At 41.5% G+C, this 27,351-nt stretch overlaps 1 protein-coding gene across 1 annotated transcript in view; it reads left to right on the top strand.

The window, feature by feature from the left end:
• Positions 1 to 16,532, top strand: part of kcnq1.1 (potassium voltage-gated channel, KQT-like subfamily, member 1.1) — a gene marked incomplete at both ends in the record, with an annotated part of 86,710 nt that extends 70,178 nt beyond the window's left edge. Inside the window, 6 exons of the mRNA XM_080730393.1 lie at positions 3,079 to 3,217; positions 8,496 to 8,571; positions 11,414 to 11,508; positions 12,544 to 12,590; positions 12,704 to 12,765; positions 16,275 to 16,532. Coding sequence (XP_080586519.1) covers positions 3,079 to 3,217; positions 8,496 to 8,571; positions 11,414 to 11,508; positions 12,544 to 12,590; positions 12,704 to 12,765; positions 16,275 to 16,532 — 677 coding nt within the window. The remainder of the gene's footprint in view (positions 1 to 3,078; positions 3,218 to 8,495; positions 8,572 to 11,413; positions 11,509 to 12,543; positions 12,591 to 12,703; positions 12,766 to 16,274) is intronic.
• Between the last annotated feature and the right edge of the window lie 10,819 nt (positions 16,533 to 27,351).

Genomic DNA, 27,351 nt, shown 5'->3' with positions numbered 1-27,351 from the left:
GCAGCAGGTCACAGCTTTTCAAGTGAAAATGTTTTTGATTCATGCAGAATGGTCTGCTTGAAGATCTGCTTGTTTTGTTTTCATTGTCTGACACCACCACTGCTGCGGCCGCGCCGCACTGTGTCGGCGGAGCCGTGTCCTGATAAATGAGTTCACTTTGGGTTCATGGGGAGGTCGATTTCTCCTTTGTTTTCAAACAAGCTGACTTTGATGTGTGATTTTTAACCACCCTTTTATCATAGCAACATGACATTTTGTCACAGGCTAGGGGAAAGTGTACTTTTGCATAAACCTTGAAAACAGCCCCAACTCGTGAAACTCGGGCGTCGCAGCCTCAGACAATGCGAATAACTCGGGGAACTCGTGGCGGCGCAGTCAATGAGTTAATAGGTGTAACATTGCTTGAATCAATGTTTTTGTTTGTATATTGTTTATTGCAAGCGTAACCGACGTAGCAGGAGACGTAGACCAGATTTTTTCGTGCAGGGAATACGTTTGCAGGAACACCGCACTGTGAAAAAAATACAGCTTCCGGGAAAATTCAGCCCCCCCTCCCAGAACGTCTTCTGCCTTCTATTGTCACCAGGCTTTTCTCTTCGCAGATGAGTAAGCCTGGCTACGCGAGGCTAGGGTCCAGGGGGGAAATAAAAGTTACTTTTAAATATAAATCCATGAATGTCTCTTTGTCTATCTGCTCTGGTTATTATGTTGTTAAATTACAGTAAAATAACTAGAAATGCAAAACAAAATGGTCACTTCAAGGTATTATAATTATATTCTCCACACTCCACATGCATTGCTCCACAGGTGCAATGCATTATTGTTAATTGTGGCACGTTTACTAACATGCCTAAGTTTAGCTGCACTTGAACAACCATTCCAGGCTGCCATATCCAGCCCAAGAAACCGTAGAAACCTGTGTAAAAAAAACTGACAAAAGTCTTTTTTTTTTTTTTTCAGACATTGTGAAAATAGTCGATCTACATGCTCACAACGCCTCGCAGCTCGAGGCGTTGTGAGCATGTAGATCTGCTATTTTCACAATAGAACCGTGTTATACAAAATGTAATGCCTCTTTTCCATGAGGACTCCCATCTTTGCCATACCCTAGCTTTTGCTGAACTGACGCCACTGACATGCACGTTCCTCCACGGTCATTTTATGATGGGCCGAAGTCCAGACTGATACTGCGGAGGAACGATTGAGTGAATCCACGTTATCGGTCTGGCAATGACCTTCCTTGGTGGCGATGCAGAGGTTTTCCCAGACTACCTACTAATGATGGCGTTTAAGTGTTGATACCAGTGTTACTTCATCACATTCTTCCATTCACTTTCGGTTAGAAACCTCTTATATCCATGTTTTAACCTTTTTGTGTTTCTTCATAAAGCGTTTTTAAGCTTGTAGATCTGCTACCTTTTATGCTTTTGAATTTGAATCCTGAAAAGTATCAGTTTTGGACCTGTGAGGTTTCCGCCTGACGGATACGTAATTCAATGAATGTCAAAGAATATACCTGGCAATGTGAGCTAAAAACTCACTACTGCTGAAGGCAAGCTACGGCAAGCTATGGTAATGGAAATAAGTCCAAATTAGACTGGTATGGTCCTTTAAGCCAGGAGGATCACTTCTGATTCTGAATGTCTATTGAAAGATCTGTCTACACCCTAGACATGCACTCGCACGCGTACACACACACACACACGCGCGCACGCACACACACACACACACACACTTGAAGCCAAGGTCAACTGTTCCTGGGACGCACGCACGCATGCACTCACACACACACGCACACACACACACACACACGCATGCACTCACACACACACACACACACTCACACACACACGCACACACACACACACACACACACACACACACACACACACACACACACACACACACACACACACACACACACACACACTTGAAGCCAAGGTCAACTGTTCCTGGGACAAATAATCCAATGTGATATAAATATGAGAGTGAAATAGAGGATTTATACAAAAGCGATAAGAGCTTTTGGTTACAACCTTGAGGTTATAACACCCAAGTGAAGTGTTGTAGCAGCAGGAGGTACCTTCCCTCCTGTTTAACACCATTGCACTTCTAGACAAGTGTTCTCTTGGCACCGGCTCAGCCAGGCTCCCAACCAGCACACATCCAGATATATTCAGGTTTTTAGGCATAATATGTATGCATCCTCTGGGTCCTCTAATTCAGTGGTTCTCAACCTTTTCAGGCCACGAACCCCAAAATAATCATATTTTAACTGGGGACCCCCCTCCCCACACACACACACACACTCTACGAGCACAAATAGTTACATTACAGAGTTACAATACAACACAGTTCTTTTGTGAAAATAGCAGTTCTACATGCTCACGAGGCGTTGTGAGCATGTAGATCGGCTATTTTCACAATTTCTGCTACACTTGTATTCTCCTCATCTTGACAAAATGGTATATTCCCAGGTTCCGCAGGTCAGCTGCACAGGTGCAATTCATTATTGTTAATTGTGGCACGTTTACTAACATGCCAAGTTTAGCTGCACTTGAACAACCGTTCCAAGCTGCCATATCCAGCAACCGTAGAAACGGGGGGAAAAATGTAATGTACTTCTTAAAATAAATGTATCATGCCTGTTGCTAAGGTATGGCAACATGGCTGGTGTCTTGCACGCGTGCAATACACCAGTCATGTTGCCATACCTTATAGCATGAAAAATAGCAGATCTATAGGCTCAGATCTTCAAGCAAAGCGAAGCATTTTGAGCATGTAGATCTGCAACTTTTTGCAATTCATTATTGTTAATTGTGGCACGTTTACTATAGCCTATGCCAAGTTTAGCTGCACTTGAACAACCGTTCCAAGCTGCCATATCCAGCAACCGTAGAAACTGTAGAAACGGGGGAAAAAATGTAATGTACTTCTTAAAATAAATGTATCATGCCTGTTGCTAAGGTATGGCAACATGGCTGGTGTCTTGCACGCGTGCAATACACCAGTCATGTTGCCATACCTTAGCTTTTTCTGAACTGACGCCACTGGTCTCCATGGTGTGTGTGTTTCCAGTGCAGAGGAGACCTGGTCTTCTGGAGGTGCATCCTCTGGGCCCTCTGCAGAGGAACAGCAGCTTTGCAGACGACCTGGACCTGGAGGCCGTCAGGTCAATGTGGCACATTGACCTGACCCCGGTCAGCAGCGTGTCACAGTGAGTGACAGTCACTCACTCACAATCAGCTTTATTGTCAGCTTTATTAACAGAAGTAAATCGTCGTTGTCGGGGTGACAACCTTGTATGTCCAAAACCGTTCGTTTTGCATTTATCATTTTAAAAATGATTTAAACTAGTGAAAACAGCCGATCTACAAGCACACAACGCCTCGCACCGCGAGGCGTTGTGTGCTTGTAGATCTGCTGTTTTCACTACTTTTGTGCAACGGCCTTGTATTGATGAAGCAGGGCTTTGCTTTGTGAAAGAACGAACAAATTTGAAACTTGGAGATACGAGGTTTCCACCCGAAAACGACGAAATGTTATGGAGTGCATAGTTGTGCATAGTTCTATCCTATTCTATCTTACACACACACACAAGAGTGCGTGCGTGCGTGCGTGCGTGCGTGCGTGCGTTCCAGAGGCAATATTTTGGAGATGAGTCCCCAAATGTGGTAGGTGACAGGAAATGTTGAGTAGGGTACAAAGTGTATTTTACTGAATGTCATAGGCCCTATGACAACCCAGCTATGACATAGGGGTTGGTGGGGTAAGAATATTATGGAATGAATGCAAGTCAATGGAATACCCCCAAACCTTTGCAAAGCTAGACGTGTGTGTGTATGTAGATATCGTCTCTTTCTGGTAGAAACCTCATTATGTCCGAAACTCTTAGCAAAAAGTTGCAGATCTACATGCTCAAAATGCTTCGCTTTGCTTGAAGATCTGAGCCTATAGATCTGCTATTTTTTATGCTTTTGTGTGATCAAGCAGGGCGTTAATTACGATGAAACAAAAAGTTCTAATTTCGATTTCGAGAGTTTTCCGCAACGATATGCACTATGTTATGAATCTGATACTATGCCAAATACAATCCCTCAGTCAGCGCTGAAGCACTCCTATTGTTTCTATAGTGTTTACTGTTAGCGGTTTCTAACACAAACTAAATGAGGTGAAGCCTGAACTGCAGGGTAATCACTCTGTGCTCCATTGACTCTTAAACATTTACACCCTGATGTTTCCATGGAGCCACGCCTCATCATATGCCTCTATAATGAGTCTGCTCGTTTTCACCCAACGGTGGGCCTCTCAAATAGGAAACTAAATCAATTTTATATGCCTCAGTACTGTAATGTGTTTGATAGCTTTAAAATTACAATGGGTTAAACCCAACTTTCTGGAGTGGAATATGAAGACACCGTCATTAAAATAAAAAAGGATAATGAGCCTATTCCATGAGAATATTCTAAAGTTACAAAGACAATGTAGGCATATTTATACAAATATTGATGGGGCCTCATTTGCTGATAACTTCAAAGGTTTCTTCTTAAATTTCTTCCTAAGTGAATTCCTAAGTGGAAGTTTTAGTCATATATTTTGCCAAATGTTTGCATATAATAATCATAGAATGTTCACCTTTTGTGGCGCTAAATAGTGTCACAAACCCTTTGTGTCACTCTGCTACAGGTTATGTCACTCAAGTCCATTAGTCTATTAGTTTGACGTGTTGGGGGGGGGGAAAGTCAATAGATGGGAAATAGCATGGCGAGATGTTAGAGATACAGTGTTTAGCATATTTATTAACCCATTTAGGCCTGAACACATTATGACGCAATATTTTATGCTTTAAATATAAAAAAAATAGGTTTGAGGTTTGGTCTAATACCGACAACAGCATCTGAGTATTCAACGTCAACCTGACGTTGGGATAATACGTCGAACAGACGTTGGTTATTGGTCAGTTACCAACACAACCTAAAACCAACCAAATATCAACGTCTGATGATGTTAGACTGCAACGTTGTGTGGACGTTGTCATAATAACATTGGGCAGACATTGACGTTTGGTCAAATATCAGACAAGAGCATGTCAGTATTCGACGTCAAGATGACGCTGGGATAATAAGTCGAACAGACGTTGGTTATTGGTCAGTTACCAACACAACCTAAAACCAACCAAATGTCAACGTCTAATGACGTTAGACTGCAATGTTGTGTAGACGTTATTATAATAACGTTGGACAGACACTGAGGTTCAGTCAAATATCCGACAACAGCATGTCAGTGATTCAACATCAGCCTGATGTTGGGAAAACACGTTGAACACACGTTGGTTATTCGTTAGTTACCAACACAACCTAAAACCAACCAAATATCTATGTCTAATGATGTTAGACTTCAACGTTATGTGGACGTTAGTAAAATAACGTTGGGCAGACATTGAGGTTTGGTCAAAAATCCGACAAGGGCATGTCAGTGTTCGACGTCAACATGATGTTGGGATAATAGGTTGAACAGACGTTGGTTATTGGTTAGTTACCAACGCAACCTAAAACCAACCAAATGTCAACGTCTGATGATGTTAGACTGCAACGTTGTGTGGACGTTAGTAAAATAACGTTGGGCAGACATTGAGGTTTGGTCAAAAATCCGACAACAGCATGTCAGTATTCGACGTCAACCTGACGTTGGGATAATACGTTGAACAGATGTTGGTTATTGGTCAGTTACCAACACAACCTAAAACCAACCAAATATCTACGTCTAATGATGTTAGACTGCAACGTTGTGTGGACGTTGTCATAATAACGTTGGATAGACATTGAGGTTTGTCCAAAAATCCGACAACAGAATGTCAGTATTCGACATCAAGATGACGTTGGGATAATACGTGAACAGACGTTGGTTATTGGTCAGTTACCAACACAACCTAAAACCAACCAAATATCAACGTCTGATGATGTTAGACTTCAACGTTATGTGGACGTTAGTAAAATAACGTTGGGCAGACATTGAGGTTTGGTCAAAAATCCGACAACAGCATGTCAGTATTCGACGTCAACCTGACGTTGGGTTAATAGGTTAAACAGACGTTGGTTATTGGTCAGTTACCAACAAAACCTAAAACCAACCAAATGTCAACGTCTGATGATGTTAGACTGCAACGTTGTGTGGACGTTAGTAAAATAACGTTGGGCAGACATTGAGGTTTGTTCAAAAATCCGACAACAGCATGTCAGTATTCGACGTCAACCTGACGTTGGGATAATACGTTGAACAGACGTTGGTTATTGGTTAGTTACCAACACAACCTAAAACCAACCAAATATCAACGTCTGATGATGTTAGACTGCAACGTTGTGTGGACGTTGTCATAATAACGTTGGGCAGACATTGAGGTTTGGTCAAAAATCCGACAACAGAATGTCAGTATTCGACGTCAGGATGACGTTGGGATAATACGTTGAACAGACGTTGGTTATTGGTCAGTTACCAACACAACCTAAAACCAACCAAATATCAACGTCAATTGACGTCAAATTAATACGTTGATACAACGTTGGAAGTTGACGTTGGTCCAACGTTGGATTTTGGTTAGCTGACGTCGCGACCTAAATCCAACCAAAAATCAACGTCAACGGACGTCGTGTGCCAGCTGGGAGGGTTCATTAATCTGTGGCCACATTGCAAAATAAAATCTTTTGTGTTCAGTGTATCTCTTAATTCAAAGGAGTGTATCTCAGCATTGGAATCATAGTTCAGCACATTTTGGAAAAGAGGAGTTACAATGATTCATATTTCATCGCTTTCATATGTTCTTCATTGCCTGTCATGTTGTCATGACAACAAAACAATACACCCCATGATCAAAGCGGACAAATCCTCCTCTGGGTCTATAAGGCAAGACGAGAGGGACATGATGAGTGGTTGACAGTGTTTGGTAGAATGCAGAGATTGAGAAATATAATGTTTCCTACAAATGGGATTGTGTAGGCTGTGTATGTGTTTTGTGTATAGGAGGAATTAGGAAGATGTCAACCTAGTTTATTGTTATTCGTCTAAGCATTTGTCTGATGATTTACTAACACAGAAACGAACTGACAAATCCTATTCATTTCCATCTTCAATAATTGGTTCAGCGTACAACGTATGTACGTTATGTATTTCCCTGGGCTGTTGTTGGATTCACTTCCTTCTACACTGTAAACTTAAAGCTCTCATGACATTTTGTTTTTACAAAACATAAAAGTCTTTATTAAACAGTTTTAATTGAAAATCTCGGTGTAATTGAGGTCAGGAAACAAAAAAGAAGAAACAGAAGAAACAAATACATTTGCTGTCATGGGTTGTATGAGTGGTCTTTGTTTACATTCCTTTTTTTAACCCTTTTTTTTATAATTTTTATCCCACGATTTTGTAACCAATTTTTTCACCCAGTGCCAATTACCTAACCTGTAATCCTGGTTTCTGCTCTCCCTCTGCCGTGCCTGGGGAGACAACGGACTGACCTCATGCTTCCTTCTATGCATGAGGAGTACAAGTTGCTTCTTTTCACCTGACAGGGGGGAGTTTCCCCGGTTGGATGTTGCGCGTGGAAGGAACACGTTATTCCAACCAGTTCCTTTCCTCTCCATCAGGCAGTATAGAGACCAGGATTACTGCATGTTTTTTGTGAGGGTATCTACCCTGGGAGACACGGGGAGAACATGCAAACCCCACACAGAAAGGCTCTTTTGCCAACCCCACCTAGGGTGTGGGCGCTGATGACGTAGAGGGAGAAATACGCCCACAGAGCCCACAGCGTCCCCCGGTGGGAATCAAACCCAGGACCTTCTAGCTGTGAGGCGACAGCACTTATTTACATTCCTAACTACACGTAACCGGTGCTGCCGACAGATTCAGCTGTGGAACTCTGAATCCGTCTTGAGAGATGCAGTATAGAAGTGTACCGGTATATAACTGCTGATATTAAGCTTACTTTATACTCTTGTGCACGGGGGGTCTCACTCAGAACCAAGAAGAACAGATCTTAATTTCTTGCTGTCCTTTTTGGCGAGTGACACCCTTGTAGGACAGGGAGGGTGTACTGTATATTAGGCTTTAACGTATAGCCATGGATCCTATGCTGAAAAGCAGTGGTTCTCAAACTTCTTCGTGTCAAGGACCCCCAAATCTAAAAGGTTTGGTCCCGGGATGAGAGGATTTTTATCAAAAAGAATTCAAACACATTCAAGGTTTTCCAAAATTGTTCAAAGATGAAATAGTGGATGTATAAGCTTGCAGTGTGGCACAAAGTTCCGAGCTGTGAGCTTGTATATCTGCTATTTCTGAATAGCCAACGTTATAAAATATGGATAAAGTGGTTCAAATTGATCGTGATGCTGTATGAAATACTTGCACCACTGCTCAAAAAGGAATGACTTCCAAAGTGACTTCCAAACCCTAGGTAAAGAGTTTTGTTTGTCAACAAAACTAACAATCTCACTCTCACACAGAATGAACGAGTCCCACAGGAGAGCCATCCGTGTCATCCAGAGAATGAAATACTTTGTGGCTAAGAAAAGATTTCAGGTGAGCATAAATGACACAGCCATATTACACCAGCTTGTGGTAATCGAAACCTCCTTGAAAAGTATGACTCTTGCATCTTACTAAACATTACCAAAGATATATACATGTATCTCAGCTGTCGGACAGAAACCAAAATATTAACTTTTCAGGAAATTCAATTAAAAAAACATATTAGTAACTTTATACATTGTCAGATACTTGAATATAACTCCACAAATTGGAGTTAGGAGTTGTTTTTGATTGATTGATTTAGAGTAGACAGAAGCGCCTTTTTAATACTTTTCATTTGTTCAAAATGTATAAAACCCAACATAGATGTAAAGCTGTTCATTGCACTAAAATCTCTTTCATATCTAAGGGTCAGTATTGTGGATTTATTCATGCAATCTTACAGGCACAAACAAACCAACATCTAACTGTAAAAATAAACAAAAATAACAACGTATAAAAACAGCAGTTTTGAATAACATAGTCAACTCCTCTGAAATCAGAGTCATAGCACGTCATTCTTATTGATCTATTAATTCATTTATGTAATATAATCCTCAGGCTGGTAAAAGTTGATATTCTAACAGTGTCTTATAATCCTCACATAATCACTGTAGTCACTCTCTTGTCTTTGTGTCATTTATAATCCTCACATAATCACTGTAGTCACTCTCTTGTCTTTGTGTCATTTCCACTGGGCTGTTCGTGGGTTGCTCTGGGGATTAGGATTCTGTTAGCCACGACTTGATGATTGCCAGTTATATTACAGGATATTAGTCATCAAGATAATACACTTTTATTTAATTCATTGTTTCATATCTTGTATTTAACCATTAAAGTCCCTCTGACAATAAAAAGGATATATTTTCACAGGGACCAGCTATGACCTGGAATTGTATACTTATTGCGACCGAAGGTTGTAGTTTACCATGAGAAATGTCACAGCTTGTCCCTGTTCGTGTAGACGTGTAGACGTTTACACATGTATGGGTTTCTATGGGTTAGCTGCTCTGACATCATGCTCTGATGTCACTGTGACACATCACTGTGACATCACAGCTAGGTGAACTCCAAGGTGGGGTTTTCATTGACATGTCGATTTTTGCCACTGTCGTCCAGGCGCGATCCCCTCCGCCTGCTGCAGCAGATGTCCATAAGTCCATATATGGGTATTCCCCAGAATCCCTTTTATGACAATATATAGAGATCCCTGATGTCATCAATATTAAGCCCATATCTAATAGAACTTCATATGGGAATGCCCATATATTGACTTTTATTTTATTTTCTACTCTCTCTCAAATTATGTGGAGCTGACTACCATCATCATATATGTAAAAGTCCATATATGGGTATTCCCCAGAATCCCTTTTATGCCCATATATGGAGATCCCTGATGTCATCGATATACATCACTGGCCAGATGGCCAAGGCATGGCCCAATATCTGTGTGGCTGGTTCGGATAGGGATCTACATGTATGGGAATGAAAGGGATTGTATGTTGTGATGTCATGGGAAGTTGGGAACCACTCTAACAGAATCCCTTTTATGCCCTTACATGGAGATCCCTGATGTCATCAATATTAAAGGGATATTCCACTTTCAACAGGGAGCAGTGGAAGGGCCTCTCTCCACATACACACCCATTGTAACTTCAAACTTCATTTTAACCATGATAGATTCATTAAAAACACCCATTATTTTTTCTGGTGACTCATACTACCCTCCTAATACGTGAGCAGGTCGTGTTTTTTGAATAACTTTTTTTCATTTATTTTTAATAATTATTTGGGAAAATGGAAAAAATTAAATACAAAAGAAATATTATTAAAAATAGTATGAATTAATTCATCATTTGAAGCACATCATTCCCACGGCCGACCCAAATGAAACAAGTGATGTACCGTGCGCGCGCACACACACACACACACACACACACACACACACGCACGCACACACACAGAATCAGAATCATTTTTGCCTACGTCCTCCTAAGCCAATCATACGGCAGAAAGTACGGACATAGACAATATGGCAGGGTGAATCAGTAGTGTACAGGAGAGTAGAGTTAGACAGATATAAATAAAGACAGACAAAACAACACATTAGTTTTGTACTCATGATCGCCAAGTCACCTAGACACCTACACCCTGAGAATGGCAGCAATAGTTTTTGTGTTTGTCTTGTCTTTCCTGAAAACCCTAAAAATATGATGGCAACTATGCTATGAGGCTAACCATGTTTACCTCTGTCATTCTGTCGACCTCCCTGTGTTTTGGACGCTCCCGTGGATTTAAGTTCTCAGTCACTCACTACGACTGTGGGGTGTCATCCTTTCACCTTGTTTCACAAATCAGAGATTGGGACAGAACCGCACTCTGAGAGACGCGTCGACAGGTTTTGACGCGGGTCCCTGACACCTCTGGTGTAGCTGCTTTGAATTAGCCTGACACTTTACATACAGGCTTTGTATGTGTGAAGGCCTTACGAATGTTTTAACACCAAAAACATGAACATGTTACTTTTAATGGAGATAACTGTTAGGTCATATCGCCGTTGTCGGGTGGAAACCTTGTATGTCCAAAAACCGTTGGTTTTCTATTTATCATTTTAAAAATGATTTAAACTAGTGAAAATAGCTGATCTACAAGCACACAGTGCTTTTTCACTACTTTTGTGCAACACTCTTGTATGATGAAGCAGGGCTTGAATTTATGAAAGCACATACTATTTTGAAACTTGGAGATACAAGGTTTCTGCACGACAGTGACGATATAATAATATATATGTACAATATAAAGATGTTGTGTGAAAAGATATTTTTTCCATAACCTTTTTGCTCATCTTCTGCAGCAAGCCCGTAAGCCTTATGATGTGCGGGACGTCATCGAGCAGTACTCCCAAGGTCACCTCAACCTGATGGTGAGGATCAAGGAGCTGCAGAGGAGGTGAGATGATTGGAAGGGAAATTGAATTGAGTCGATCACAACCTGAACCCAGTGGCAGATGAATTGAGTTGATCACCACCTGAACCCAGTGGCAGATGAATTGAGTTGATCACCACCTGAACCCAGTGGCAGATGAATTGAGTTGCTCACCACCTGAGTACTTAGTCCGGGTGGTTAATCTGTACCTCGGTCCCTCGCGGAGTTGCATTTACCGCGATAACATGGCCGACAGACAGCAGCTTATACCAAACATCACGTAGGTTTCAGGTCAAGAAATTCTGTGGTTCTACATATTTTGGCTAAAAAACCACCTCCATGTGGTGCGCGGCCCAAACTGGAACCCAGTGGCAGATGGATGAATTGAGTTGCTCACCACCTGAACCAGTGGCAGATGAATTGAGTTGATCACCACCTGAACCCAGTGGCAAATGAATTGAGTTGCTCACCACCTGAACCCAGTGGCAGATGAATTGAGTTGCTCACCACCTGAACCCAGTGGCAGATGAATTGAGTTGCTCACAACCTGAACCCAGTGGCAGATGAATTGAGTTGATCACCACCTGAACCCAGTGGCAGATGAATTGAGTTGCTCACCACCTGAACCCAGTGGCAGATGAATTGAGTTGATCACCACCTGAACCCAGTGGCAGATGAATTGAGTTGATCACCACCTGAACCCAGTGGCAGATGAATTGAGTTGCTCACCACCTGAACCCAGTGACAGATGAATTGAGTTGATCACCACCTGAACCCAGTGGCAGATGGTGGAAGAAGTACTCAGACGTTTCAATACCACAATATAAACATGCTCTGTTACAATTTTCAAATATTTTGAAAATAATGCTGAAAGACGCTATGGCTATTTGGTGGTCCTTGGCAAGGAAAGGTTTGGTAGACCCTGATCTAAGTTGATAGATCACCTACCTACCTACCTACCTATTACCTACCTACGTGTAGGAAATGCATGGATGAATACATGCATTATGAATAGCCTGCCCTACATGCATGGATGAATGCTGTGCTCTTTTCTCCTAGGATGGACCAGTCTTTGGGGAAGCTGACTCTGTTCCAGTCTGGCCAAGGTACCACGCACTTTGTTAATACGATACTAATCATTTGGTTTCATTTTACTCTAAACAGCCAGCCTTTGACTGTAGATGTTGTATTCATAATATTGTTCCCTCTTCCTGTGAAGACCGGGCCAAAGACAAAGGCACAAACACAGTTGGATCCAGGCTGGCGCGCATGGAGGACAAGGTAGGATTATTCAACGTTAAAAAGCTCCAATCTGGGATTCATGTTAATGAATACATTATTATTTGATTTTGTTTGGTAAACACAACAAAAATGGTCTTACTGGTACACACACACACACACACACACACACACACACACACACACACACACACACACACACACACACACACACACACACACACACACACACACACATGCAGATCCTCTTTTTAGACCATACATGGGCAACTGGCGGCCCGGGGGCCACATGCGGCCCCCACCTTCACTTAATGCAGCCCTCAGGTTAATACCGGAATACTGAATATATTATTGATTGCGACCGTAGAGGCATGTTTTCACTACAGTTCCGGAATTTTTCCTGCAAAATAATTAGCATAATAATTTTCAACTTGCAGGGAGTTTTGTTTTTTGGGTGTTTTCACATGAGCAAAAATGCAGGCATAGCCATAAAATACATCGTTTTCACTAAAACCATTGTCACGGTATAAGTCCGTGTTGCCAGACTTTGCGAGAGAAATAAGCAACCAGGTGTACGAAAATAAGCCCAAAAAGTGATATTATCTAGGCCACAAGAGCACTTTAAAACTAAACGCATCGCCGCATCAGCTACTTGAAAAGTGATCTAGAAGCTTACAACAAATAAAACGCAAGCAGAAACTATCAAATTATATATAAGCAACTTTACGGAAATCAAGCCCATAGTCGCTTATAAGTAGCAGGCATGGCAACACGCCATACAGTCTCACTGCTTGTTGAGCAGCCGTAACGGGTGCTTCGAGTCTTCGCTTCTGTCTTTCTTTTTCTCTCTCACCCGGCCTGAACGGTTCCTGAACCCTTCAAATGGATTTAACAAGTTACAAGACATATTCTTCATGCAAAAACACATAAGGTTCAGAAAGGATCGCTGCATGATGCAACGTGTTGCACTTGTGGGCTTGTAGATTATTAGCTGTGTTTTTTTTTTCTTCACGCGGCACCATAAACGATGGATGACCAGATAAAGAAAGAGACTTCTGCTGTGTTTGTCAATGCGATTCTAGCCTAAATAATTAATCCCCTATACAAGGTGAAGCTGTAGACCTACTTTATTTCTATATATTCCTTTACATTCAGGTCGTTTTCAATCCCAGATACAATGTTTTAAACTGTTAACTGGCTCCTTTCATGCAACTGGTTGTAAAAAAAACGGCAAATTCGCGGCATGCGTTTTCACTGGAGGGAAATGTGTATTGTCACGGTACTTTAAGCGAAAATTACTAGGTATTTTCACGTCACGTTTGGGGCACCAAAACTTCCGGCACACAAAATAGGTGGCCGTTTTCACATGGCGTGAATTTCAAAATTGCCGTAATTTTGGAAAAAACTTCCAGAAGTTTTGCTCTATGAAAACGGGGCTTAGGTCGCACTTACTATCAAAACCTGCACAAACTGTGAGTGAGTGAGTCAGTCTGTCCGTCTGTCTGTCACACCTCACACGTCACACTATTGCCCTGCTCATATCTCCGCAACCGTTGCCCCGATCCATGCCAAATTTTGCACACACACTCCTTGCCTGCCAAACTACAACCTCCAAGGACCCCCGGAGCTCCAGGGACCCCCAGGTCCCTGGGGGACCCCCAGATGTAAAAAATGACCAAATGTGCAAAAATGACCAAATGACCACCCCAACGGGGCTGCTCACGGGGAATTCCCGGGGACCACCGACTCCTGGTGCTCCAGAACGGATGCCAAAGTGGTGGCGCCCCCAGTGGAGGACCCCCTCCACTGCAGCTCACATAAAATGCCGTAACTCGGGCTAGGAGCGGCCAGGAGAGCCGGGGCCGGTACCTATTCGTCCGCCAAGGCAACGCGGAGACCCCACCCCTCACATGGCCCTCTTCTAGCGCCACCATGAGGCCGATTCTTGCAAAACACATTTTTGGACACTGCTCCTACAGATTTTGCCCTAAAATCACGCACATCGGTACACAGTATGTCTACACATTGCCCACACAACTAGGAACCAATGGCAGTTACAGCCCTCTTTGTGTATACATGTGACCTACGGTCGCTTATCTCCCGATTAGGGAGTCTTACTGGTTTCAGCTGTTACAATTCCAAACATGACCTGCTTTAATTCCGTCAGTCTATATATTAGTAGCTTAATGACTAGTATAGTAGTATTAAAATGTATTTTTTTATGTCCAATGTATTTGTATTTAGGTTCATGAAGTTAACATGAGTATATAACTAAATGCATTTGAAATTGAATCAAAATGTTACATTTCAGGATTCCAATTAAAAAATAACAAACATTTATTTAGGATTCCAATTCAAAAGAGGCAAAAATAGCCGATCTACTTGTAGATCGGCTATTTTTGCTTCTATTGTATGTAATACAAGAATGACAAAGTACGACGTAGCAATATGCAATGTGGCCCTTTGGAGTGAAGGTGGAAATATAGTGGCCGTCGCCATCATCAAAGTTGCCCACCACTGTTTTAGACAGCTAGCTCACTTCGTACAGAGCAACGCTGTAGAACCAGAAGGAAACCCAAACATGCATGTGTCATTTGCCTCACGTCACTTTGCGTCATTCACGTCATTTCACACGCTTGGCGTTACCTCTGCCATTTCCCAGCATTCATCCCGTCATTCGTTGGCGTTATGTCAATTACAACCTTGGCATTTGCGACGCCCCCCCCCCCCCCCCCCCCCCCCCGGTGCCATTTGCATTTGACTTTGTATTGTATGTAAACGTGCCACACGCTGGGTCTCTGAACCACCCATCCGACAGAGGCCACAGCAGTGTTCATTTTGATTTAGTTCAGACATAGTCCCCGGGCGTGTATCAAAAAAGCATCCCGCTACGGGCAGTGGAGACGCCCCTATACTCTATAGAGACGCCCCTACTGTTAGGCCTGCACTTGACACTTTGTGCTGTGCTCAAATAAACTTGACACTTTGTGCTGTGCTCAAATAAACTTGACACTTTGTACTGTGAAAGGCCCCATTTATTCATAGCCGATCTACAAGCTCAAAACTGCGATGCGTTTTGAGCTTGTAGATCTGCTATTTTTGCTTCTTGTGTGTGAGATAGTACAATGACAAAGTAAGACGTAGCAATATGCAATGTGGCCCTCTGGAGTGAAGGTGGAAATATAGTGGCCCCCTCGCCATCATCAAAGTTGCCCACCCCTGTTGTAGATTTAGCTACTGTGCTTCATTTGTAGTGATGTGTCGTTCATGAGTGATTCGTTCATAAGAATCGAATCATTAGCATGACTCGTGAACGATTCCTTCAAATTCCTGAAATGGTTCGTTCACACTTTCGTTCACACCCCCGCCCCTCCCCCTAATAGCCCCGGCCGGCAGACAGGACGCGACGGCGGGCTGTACTCGCGACGTATTAAAAACTCTCCCGCGATTGTGTTTTTCACGGGACGATGATCCGTTCACTGAAATGAACGGGATTGCCCATCACTATTAATTTGACTGCATTTCTATCTTGTCGTGTTCTTGCACTCCAGATAACGCGCATGGACCAGTCTCTGAACCGCATCGCGGACACACTGGTGGCCCTGCTGGACCAAAGGGACGCAGGAGGGGAGGGGGACGGAGGAGGGGGTGGAGGAGGAGTAAGAGGGAGACCCTCCCCGCCGCAGGAGGAGGAGCAGGAGCAGGAGGAGTACGGAGAAGGAGCTTCACCGTGCTCCCCAGTCAGGACAGCCTCCTCCCCAGCTATGAACAGCTCTCTAGCACCTCCTCTCCTCCTCCTAGCAACATGAGCAGCTCTGCCCCGCCAGCCGGCCTACAGCAGCCTCCCCTCAACACAGTGTTGCCGATGTATGATAATCATCCTGTTTGTGTACTATAGTTTTACCCTCTTCTGTACGATCAATAATGCCAAAAATGCCATATCACCATATCACAACAAAAGTGTGAATTCAACATTCACTACAAAATTGTCCCGGTTTTCGCCAGAATTAAAACAGTAGTAGCTGTTTTCAGTGGTTGAAGAGACATTTATCATGTTCTTTTCATGAAAACATGCTCACCTAACCAATCAGAAAACATGAACAAATTCATTGCGTGTCTGAATTCAACACTGAGACTGTTGTCAATCACTCACTGGCACTGCCTGTAAGCAACCCTGTGTGTATGTGCGCGTGCACGAACGTTAGAGAATGGGGTTCCCGGTTTGAGCGCCTGATAATATGGTCACCCTACCTTAAAATAAATACACACTTTTTTTTAAATCACATATTTACACGTTGTGATTTCTCTTTTTTGGCTGTGTACGATTTTTTTTCAAGTACGATCATTTTAAGCTACCGGTACGATAAATTGGAAATAGTAAATATACTTAGCTACTTATACACCACTGCTGCTCAGGAGGGAGTTCTAAGTTATTACTTTCAAAAGGTGTTTCAGAAATGGTGAAAATTTAATTTTGTCTTTCTTCACTTTTCTTTTGCCCTCCAGTACCTCCTGCCTGCAGTGCTGTTGGTAATAATCTGTGCTGGTTTAACCCTTCATAGTCAGAAAGAGACAAAAAAAAAGTGTGTTTAGGTTACAGTATCCAGTATCCAGGGTTAATGCGTGGGTGAAATAGACTTAGCCCACCTCCCATCTCTCTCTCTCTCTCTCTCTCTCTCTCTCTCTCTCTGCTCTCTGGTCTGGATAACACAACAGAAACCGTTTGCTATGGTCACCATTAGTTTAGAGGATGGAAATAGAATAACTTATGGCTCAGAAATGTAATAGCATTTCAACTATGCTTTATTACATTGTACACATATCAGTTATTGTACATTTCAAAAAAGACTATGTTTTAGCTAGAAATTATTTGCAGGATTTCTTTAGTTGTGTTTGTTTTTGTTCATTCTTTACCTCGGCATTGTACTTGAAATTCATGAAGGTATGGCTGTTGCCATTGGCAACAACATCATAGATCAAGGGTCTTCAACAGGGTGTCCGGGACCCCTAGGGGGTCCTCAGAGTTACTACAGGGGGGCCTCCAAATCAAAAATGTGTGATAGAAACTTTCTTTCTCCTTTTTTATATTAGTATCCATATTCTGAGAACTTTAGCCAAAACTAGCAGATCTACAAGCTCACAACGCCTCGCGCTGGCGTTGTGAGCTTGTAGATCAGCTATTTTTGGCAAAGCTCTGTGTAGAGGGGAAAAAGAGCAGTACAGAGTGAAAGGTCAAGTTTATTATTAAGCATTGACGGTGGTTAAATAAACACATATTGACATGAATCCAAAATACACTGATGATTGTGCTGTCAAACAATTAAATTATAATCTATGAAAAGGTTATGGGGGTCCCTGCTTCATTTCTCATCATCATTTCTCTCTCAACTAAGGGGTCATAGATTATGCTACTGTGACAATCTCCTATACCAGTGGTTCTCAACCTTTTCAGGCCGCGACCCCCAAAATAATCATATTTGAACTGGGGACCCCCCCACCCTGCACAAGCACTTGGAATTGTACATTTAGTTTGACTCGATCTATTCCATAGTGAAAATAGCAGATCTACATGCTCACAACGCGTGAGCATGTAGATCTGCTATATTCAACGTCTGCCTCTAATATTTGACAATTTGACCAATGTTTGAGCAGAGGTAGGCCTACAAAAGGGTTTTTCAAGTCCTAAACTGTCACTTTGGAAATGTGCAGATACCATGTATACACGTATACTGTATGTAGGTCTGTTTACTGTTGAGTGAGAAAGCTATTTTAACATTTAGCTAAACATCTGGGGACCCCCCAAAATAATTTGGGGACCCCTCTGGGGGTCCCAACCCACAGGTTGAGAACCACTGTCCTATACTGTATGCGTTTTAGAAAACAATCAATACAATAGTTGTGTTTTATTGCTTTCATCTTGGGGTCAAACGGTTTTTCAGGTGTGAACTTCCAAAGTTCAAATTAGATGTAATCAAATGTTATTTTGATTGATTGATTGATTGATTGAATACGTTTATTAGTCAGAAATATAGACATCACGAGGTACAGTAATACATCAGGGCTGAAAGGACTTGTGATGTATTGATTCACTGATTGTTTTGTAAAGACTGAAATAATGTCTGTAGAAATAAACTAATGTTAATAAAAAAAGGGCGATATCGCATTTTTAACCTGAATTCCATCATTCTTTTGTGAAGAGGAAAGGTGAAGATCTGACCGGTGCAGGTGGAAAGTAACTATACTACATTTAGTTGTTGTCGGGTGGAAAGCTTGTACTGTATGTCCAAAACCTTCCTTTTTTGGTTATTATTTTAAAAAACTATTTAAAATTGTGAAAATAGCAGATCTACAAGCACACAGAGCCATTGTGTGTGCTTGTAAATCAGCTATTTTCACTACTTTTGTGCGACCACTCTTGTATGATGAAGTAGGGCTTTCATTTACCAAGAAACGTCCACATTTGAAACTTGGAGATACAAGGTTTCTGCCCGACAGTGGACGATTTACTTAAGTCCCTTTTCCACAGGCCCAACACCACACCACTCCACACCACACTGCCCACTTGTGCCAGGTTTTCCACTACAAGGACCTTGGTAGAGTGGTGTGAAAGTGGTACTAAACGTGGTACTAAAAAGTATCCAATGATCTAGAGTAGGTCTGAGCTAGGCCAAACAGGTCCAAACACTTCATAATGACTGATCACTCACTGAACTTTTCATTTAGACCACCAGGATATAGTTGTAATACATGATAATAGATTATTGCGACCGTAGGTCGCACTTACTATCAAAACCTGCACAAACTGTCAGTCAGTCAGTCTGTCTGTCTGTCTGTCTGTCCGTCTGTCTGTCACACCTCACACGTCACACTATTGCCCTGCTCATATCTCCGCAACCGTTGCCCCGATCCATGCCAAATTTTGCACACACGCTCCTTGCCTGCCAAACTACAACCTCCCAAGGACCCCCAGATGTAAAAAATGACCAAATGTACAAAAATGACCAAATGACCACCCCAACGGGGCTGCTCACGGGGAATTCCCGGGGACCACCGACTCCTGCTGCTCCGGAACGGATGCAAAAGTGGTGGCGCCCCCAGTGGAGGACCCCCTCCACTGCAGCTCACATAAAATGCCGTAACTCGGGCTAGGAGGGTCCGGAGAGCCGGGGCCGGTACCTATTCGTCCGCCAAGGCAACGCGGACACCCCACCCCTCATTTCTCACATGGCCCTCTTCTAGCGCCACCATGAGGCCGATTTTTAAAACACATTTTTGGACACTGCTCCTACAGTTTTTGCCCTAAAATCACGAAAATCACTACACAGCATGTCTACACTCATGTCATCAACATGGATCAGGAAGATTTTGGAAAAACACATTTTTGCCCTATTTGTGGAGATAAGCGTATGGTCGCTTATCTCCCGATTAGGGAGTCTTACTGGTATTGTCTTATAACCACTATTATAATCTATTTTAGTGTATTATAGTTATCATAGTAATACATTAATACTTTATAGTGTATTATAATCACAGTTATAATCCATTATAGTGTATTATAATTTAGGATAGATGTAATACAAATTTATATTGTATTATAATCACAGTTAAAAGGGTCAATTTGTTTCTTACCAATAGGGGTACTTTTGTGTAATGGAAAATGTAGATATTTTTATGTGGTGTGGTGCGGTGTGGTGCTAAAGCTGCAGTCGAAAAGGGGCTTTACTGTGTTTGAGTAAAGATTTGAGGTACTTTTGCTTTATGTGAATATGTTAATTTTTCTATTCTTTATACTCATACTCCACTACATATTGGATCCTCCACTGCATTCGAAAACTTTAATTGCAAGTTACTTTGTAGCTTTAGTGTAGCGTTACAAAACACACATTAACAAATCAAGCCCTTATTTTATGTTTTGTCTATTCTGAAATAGGCAGCAGATGTGCACGCTCACAACGCGTATAGCATCACAACGCGTTGTTGTGAGTTTGTAGGTACGCTATTTTCACTTGAACTCTCACTCTGGAATAGGAATGCTCTGCCTGCAGCTGAAAGCTAGAGACTGTCCAAAACTGTTACTTTTCAGGATTCCAAATAGATCTACAAGCTCAAAACGCATCGCACCGCGTTTTGAGCTTGCAAATCTGCATTCTCTTGATACCTTTGGTGTGGTGGCGGCGCTGTTTTATGCTCAAGTAGAGTAGAGTAATTTACAAAAAAAACAACAACACTGTTAAAAGGTTTCTGCCCGACAACGATATAGGCCTATATATTTTTTTAACAATGGTGCCAAAATAATTTGAACTATTGTCTTTTTTTTTTCTTCTTCTTTTTAGAGCGACCTGAAGCCAAACACCCGATAAATCTATTTTTGCGGGAGATCGTTGAAGCCAAACACCCGATAAATCTATTTTGGGGGAGATGGTTTAAGCCTCGCCACAGCTGACTTGTGGCGGGTGTTTTGGGGTGTTTTGGGGTGGGGGGGGGGGGCAGCATAGCTAATCAGTGGTCTTTTAGTCAGGTGACCTCTAGGGCAGCAGATGGTGACCTCATCCCCGCTGACCCCAGTGGCTGGGACGTCCCACCATGCAGGCATTCCTGCACACAAGCAGCAGCATGCTGCCCCCCCCCCCCAAAAAAAAATGACCATCTGGACTCTGGCCTTCTGCCTCTGGTGTCCCCCCAACAATGGAGCGGTGCCACCTCCTTAAGTGTGGTGCTAAGTGTGGACCTTCCTTTGTGTTGGTTTAAAGGTGGCTGAGGAGGGTGTGGGGGGGGGGGGGCGGGGGGGGGGGGGAGAATACACCGTATTGTCATGTGGATTGAAAAGGGTTTGTTTCTCGTGTTTGTGCTGCTGTTCCGAGGATTCAAAAGGCTTTATTTGTCCACGTATGAGTGTGTGTGTGTGTGTGTGTGTGTGTGTGTGTGTGTGTGTGTGTGTGTGTGTGTGTGTGTGTGTGTGTGTGTGTGTGTTTGTGTGTGTGTGTGTGTGTGTGTGTGTGTGTGTGTGTGTGTGTGTGTGTGTGTGTGTCTGTGTATGCGTGCTGTGTGCGTGCGTGTGTGCGTGCGTGTGTGCGTGCGTGCACAGAGGGAAGACTATCAGGTGGAGCAGAAAGTATAATGTCAAACATATATGGTACAAAATATCATTATGTAATGTAATGAAATATTCCGGAAATGATTTAAAAAATATATCTAAATAAAGTCTAGGCACTCGAGCAAGAAAGGATTACAGGAGTGAACGTTCTGAAATTGCATGGAAATGCAAGTTAACATCATGAACTGGACTGTATATATTCTGGGAATGCCATAAGAGGTGGAACATTTGCCGAAAATAGCAGATCTACAAGTTGGGAGCTTCTTGATATTGTGTTTTTGGCTAAGGGGTGTGAAACCCCTGGGGTACCCCAGCCAACAAATAATAATGGGTTTTAAAACGGGAACAAATAAAATAAAATAAAAAATAACAGTAGACATCCTGTGATGAATATACACCATAATTGTGTTGCATGGTCATTAATTAAACAAAGAAATGTTTTGGATCACTATCACTATATTTATAATATAGTTATAATGCATTATTGTGCTATTCTCTTCTCTGTATTGACAAGCAGCTAACATACTTAAAGTATTTCATTTGTAGGCTACACACATCCACTTTTGATCATAAAGGATTGTACTGTTATAGTTAATACAGATTTATTAGAATGATTTAGGCTTCCCCTTTGTTTCCGCTTAAGTTGTTGCATCTCAAACTACTTTATGAGTAAGAGAACTGGCATATCTCGCATAAATCAGCAATGTTAGGAAAAAGTAATTTGGTTGCATTTCTTTCTTGTGAACAAGAATCTGATAAATGTACGCGGAGCACCACCACAGACAGTGCTATCCATTATCAAGACAATCAATGTGTTACTGTAAAGAACCTGCTTTACTGAATATTAATGTCAGTGGGTCTCAAAGTGGGGTCTGAGGCCCACCAGCGGTCCATCTCTTGGGGGGCTTCCAAGGAGACCCCAGCAAAATGTGTTAACACAGCATCACAATGATTTTAACCACTTTAACCATATTTTATACGTTGGCTATACAAAAATAGCAGATATACAAGCTCACAGCACCCCACTTTCTGCCACTCTGCAAGCTTGTACATCTGCAATTGAAAATAAATAAATCACATCTAGTGTGAAGTGAGCAGTGCTATTCATGAGTTAATTTCATCAAGCGTCCCACAAAGCGCTCAAACTTTGTTGTACGCCCAGGGTTACCCTGGGCGTACAACAAAGTTTGAGCGCTTTGTGCCAAGATGTAGGCCAGATGTAGGCCACACTTCAGAGCCTGGACAAAGCCAGATGCTGAAGAACATTTTCAGATGGGGATATATATATATATTACCATAAGTTTGAAATGTGTAATTTTTTTTGCATAGTAAAGCACTGCTTCATCACACAAGGCCTTCGCTCAAAAGTAGTGAAAACAGCTGATCTACAAGCACACAACGCCTCGCACCACACAATGCCTCGCGGTGCGAGGCGTTGTGTGCTTGTAGATCGGCTGTTTTCACTAGTTTAGATAATGTTTAAATGATAAATACCAAACGAACGGTTTTGGACAAGGTTTCCACACGACAACAACGTTATACATTTGGGCGTCCTTGACATGAAAACGTCCCTGATTTGTGTAGTTAACATTCAGCTTGTTTTCTCCAGGAGGTGGAGGTGTTAAAGAGAGTGAAAGCAGTGGCGTGGGTGGATAACTATACTCTGTAGCTACTGAATATAGATTAATGTATCAGCAAAGTGAGAGTCTCTCCATGAGGCTCCAGCAGAGGCCATCTGTTGGTAGTTGGTGCAGTAATGCATGTGTTCCTTTATTACGCTGCTGCACTTGCTGTTCACACCACCGTGTTAACAAGGCCTTTCAGTTTATTTCCCCTATAGTCAAGCGGCTACAAGTCAATTTATTGATAGAATCGTTCACTTTGTGATACAAGCACCAAATTTGGCATGAACAATGCCTAGGACCTACTTGTTCAGAAAAGCAAGTTAGCCATTCAATTAAAAACAAATAGGGTTGGGGTCCCATTGACTTTCTATACAGTAAAATAATACAAAAAAATCACACCCGTGTGAACTGAGCGGTGGTTTACCCACCAACCCTGTACTGTACTGTATATAGGCCTATTCTGTGTTCTATATCTATGAATTCTATGTGTTCTAGATCTATGAATTCTGTCTCCCCCTCAAAAGCGTGTAAACCACGGTGAAAAGTGATGACTCATCACAGTTTCTCAGTGGCTAACTTGCTTTTTGGAAAAAGTAGGTCCAGAGGAAACGTGCTTGTATCACAAAGTGAACAATTATCTCCGTAGAGGCCAGGCTACTACTACATTTGACTAAGAACACAACCGATCAAGGAGGTGGAAAGCAAAAATATATTAAGATGTTAAGATGAACCTTTATTGATAATTGATTCATATTGTCACTGTAACTTCCGTTTGTCCAAAACAGTAACGTTTCAGGAAATGGAGGGGAAAAAATACCTGTTTTCCAATGGATCTTATAGTTGCAAGCTCTTGTTTTCCTCTCTCGTCCGTTTGAATATTTAACAAATCCACAGACATACGTAACTGTAAATTCATTTAAAAAATAGCAGATCTGCAAGCTCACAACACATTGTGTTGTGGACTTGTAGATCGTCTAGTTTTGCTACTTTTGTCTGACACTGTTTGAAGAACGTGGTGCATAAAGTTGAAATATGGAGATATGAGGTTTCTGCCTGCAGCAATGATATAATAAATGATAGGAGTGGGCAGAAAAAGGGTGACATTTAGGGGAATTTTCACCATAATACTGCAGGTACGACTTGCGATGAGAGTACTATGTTGAGTGAAAAGAGACCACTGCAATTCATTCCATTGTCAATGCAATGGCATGGAGGAAGAATAATAATTGCATATTGAGCCATTTCCTCTTTTTCCCTTGATGTGATGTGGCCCCCCCTGGCTAGAGATCAACCTAAAATCAAACAACAGTACATGGTTGTTTGCAAACAAACGTTAAAGTACACATGGGCTTTGCTTTGGGCAAGGGGTTAATGATAGTATATCCTGATTAGCCTATGAAAAGGGCCGGGAGTGAAAGGAAATGAATGGAGGAGAGGACACAGGGGGGTCAGACAGCTCTCCAATTAGGAACAAAGGGCTGTATTTGCAGGTGAAAAAGACGGCACACTCTGTTGTGTGGCCATTAGCCACCAGCCTGCATGCATGCATGGAGCTGCAGGCCAGATGGCCTCTACAGTTCCTTTAGAGTTGCACTTTCTGCACTCTAGCAAGTTTAGAAAAGAGTGGATAAATACTGTAAAAAAGAATCTTCTGACAGATGAAAAGCAAATCTCTTTAGGATGCAAAAATACATACTATTTTACAGAAAAAGGTGAAAATAGGCTAGTGGACGTTTCCATCCGCAGACCATTATCTGCACTATAGGCTAGTTACAGGATGTCCAGGTTGGCTTTATAGTAGGCAAACAACCTATTGTTATGACCAATGAGGCTAACGGAAGGCATGGAGTGACCACACTCAGCCCATCATCACCACTGTTATAACATAATGCCCTGCAAGAAGGCATATAACACACAACCCATACAATAAAACCAACGTGGAATCAACACAGCACAGTCTGTCATACCATTCTTTGAGAACAGATTTGCATCTCGTAAAAAAACAAACCTAGCTCAGCCCTACCCTCCCCCGCCCCTTCTCTGTATATACTTTCTGTTTGTTTAGACATACTGTTTTTTTTTTGTTCTTTCATTTTATTTTCCTTACATATCTACTGCATAGTACTGCGTTCTATTCGTCTGTCATTCAATGTTATATGAGATACTTTAATGGTTTCCTGTGGAAATAAGCTTAGTCTTTTCATGGATCTCCTTTTAGTAGACCTTGTACCAGTGAACTGTACCGTCATGAAACTGTACCTTTTCCTATGCAAACTTCTAATAAAGTCTTCAATCAATCAATCAATCAATCAATCAGATAGTTGTGTTATATGCATGCAAGTCATTTAAACAGCATGCATGGTACCGGTATAGGCCTAGTACAACAAAGAACCAAACACGGTTACATTTTAGACTTCTGTTTGCCGCTGCCTTTGATTGAGTTACTTTTCTTTTTCTTCTGCACTGTAATTGTATCCATACAGTTTTACTTATTTTGTTGTATGCCTCCATTTTATTATTGTATTATTGTTTCCTTTGTTTGATGTTCTGTGTAAAGCACACTGAACTACCTTATTGAAATGTGCTATACAAATAAAATTGCCTTGCACACTCAGTGTTACAAATTCTGAGGACTACTAGTGTCAGGCCAATCATAGTTGATATGGTCACATACTGTACATAACTATCACTTCTGATGCTTTTGTCTATATGCATTTTTCCTGCAGAGCCAATTATGTCATTGTATTTAGATACAATGACATAGAGGAGTATTTTCTTAATTAATCTTTTACCTTTTTTGTGTTATGCTTTTAGCCTTCATGTCTGACTGTACCTCATGCCATTTACATTCAAACATTAATATGCTTCCAAACTGATAGTCATTTGGTTTATTTCTCTAAAAAGCCCAGACAGCTATGCTATGATGAGTGTAGCACCCTGTTTGCAAGCCACAGTCACATAATTTCTCGAAGGCAAAAACAGGATGATAAATGTTTGTAAAACACTTATATAACTTCAAGCAGTAGGCCTAACACTAGGTCTCAGGTCATTGTGGACTGTGAAAATGTGGGCAGACAGTATAGCCCATACTAAACAATAATAACTAACTAAAGAAGATTATTCACACCAGAGGCAAAACATCTATAGGAAAAATATTTATTCAGTTCATATCACATAGAAAAATAATGTATACATTTTTGTTTCAATATCAGAGGGGGAAAAAAACTCTGAAATAATTCTTTAAAAACAAAAAAATGTTGGTTCACAAAAACATTGAAGGGAAACGTAAAGCCAGTTTAAAGTTAAATTACGGTAGGATAAATTAAATTATATTAAAATTAAATAAATTAAAACAAAGACAATGACAGATTTCTTTTGCACAATTTCAAAAGTCAGCAGACACAGCAAATAATAACAATAATAATAATAATTTAACAAGTGGATGAAGTGCTTGCAGGTGAGATCATCTTATATCCTTTGGGAACGACTTTGGTCACTTGTAATCTCTGGGTGGAGGATGCTCTTGGTTTCTGAGGTTCTTCTCCGCTTTACGAAGAAATCTGTAGAGAACAAAATGTATACATTTAGTGTCAAATTACAGACTGTTACTATTACAACACAATACTTTCAAATTTAATTTCTCCAATATTGTCATGTCTTGACTCTATGCTATTTAGCCAAAGTCTAAATAAATAGTCGATCCACTTTAACACTTGGCTATTCGAAAATAGCAGATCTACAAGCTAAAAATATGTCTCATACATTTTTATAATAATAATAATTATTATTTTAATTGTTTATTTTTCATTTGGAAACATCTTGAAAGTTCTTGTAGATATTTAGGGCTAGACAAAAATGTTTTCATTACGAAATCTTTGTTTGACAGAATGTTTTTAAGATCAGAACCAC

Source organism: Nannobrachium achirus (assembly GCF_963921795.1).
Source record: "Nannobrachium achirus genome assembly, chromosome: 7".
NCBI classification, from domain to species: domain Eukaryota; kingdom Metazoa; phylum Chordata; class Actinopteri; order Myctophiformes; family Myctophidae; genus Nannobrachium; species Nannobrachium achirus.
This window is presented reverse-complemented; position numbering and strand designations above follow the sequence as displayed.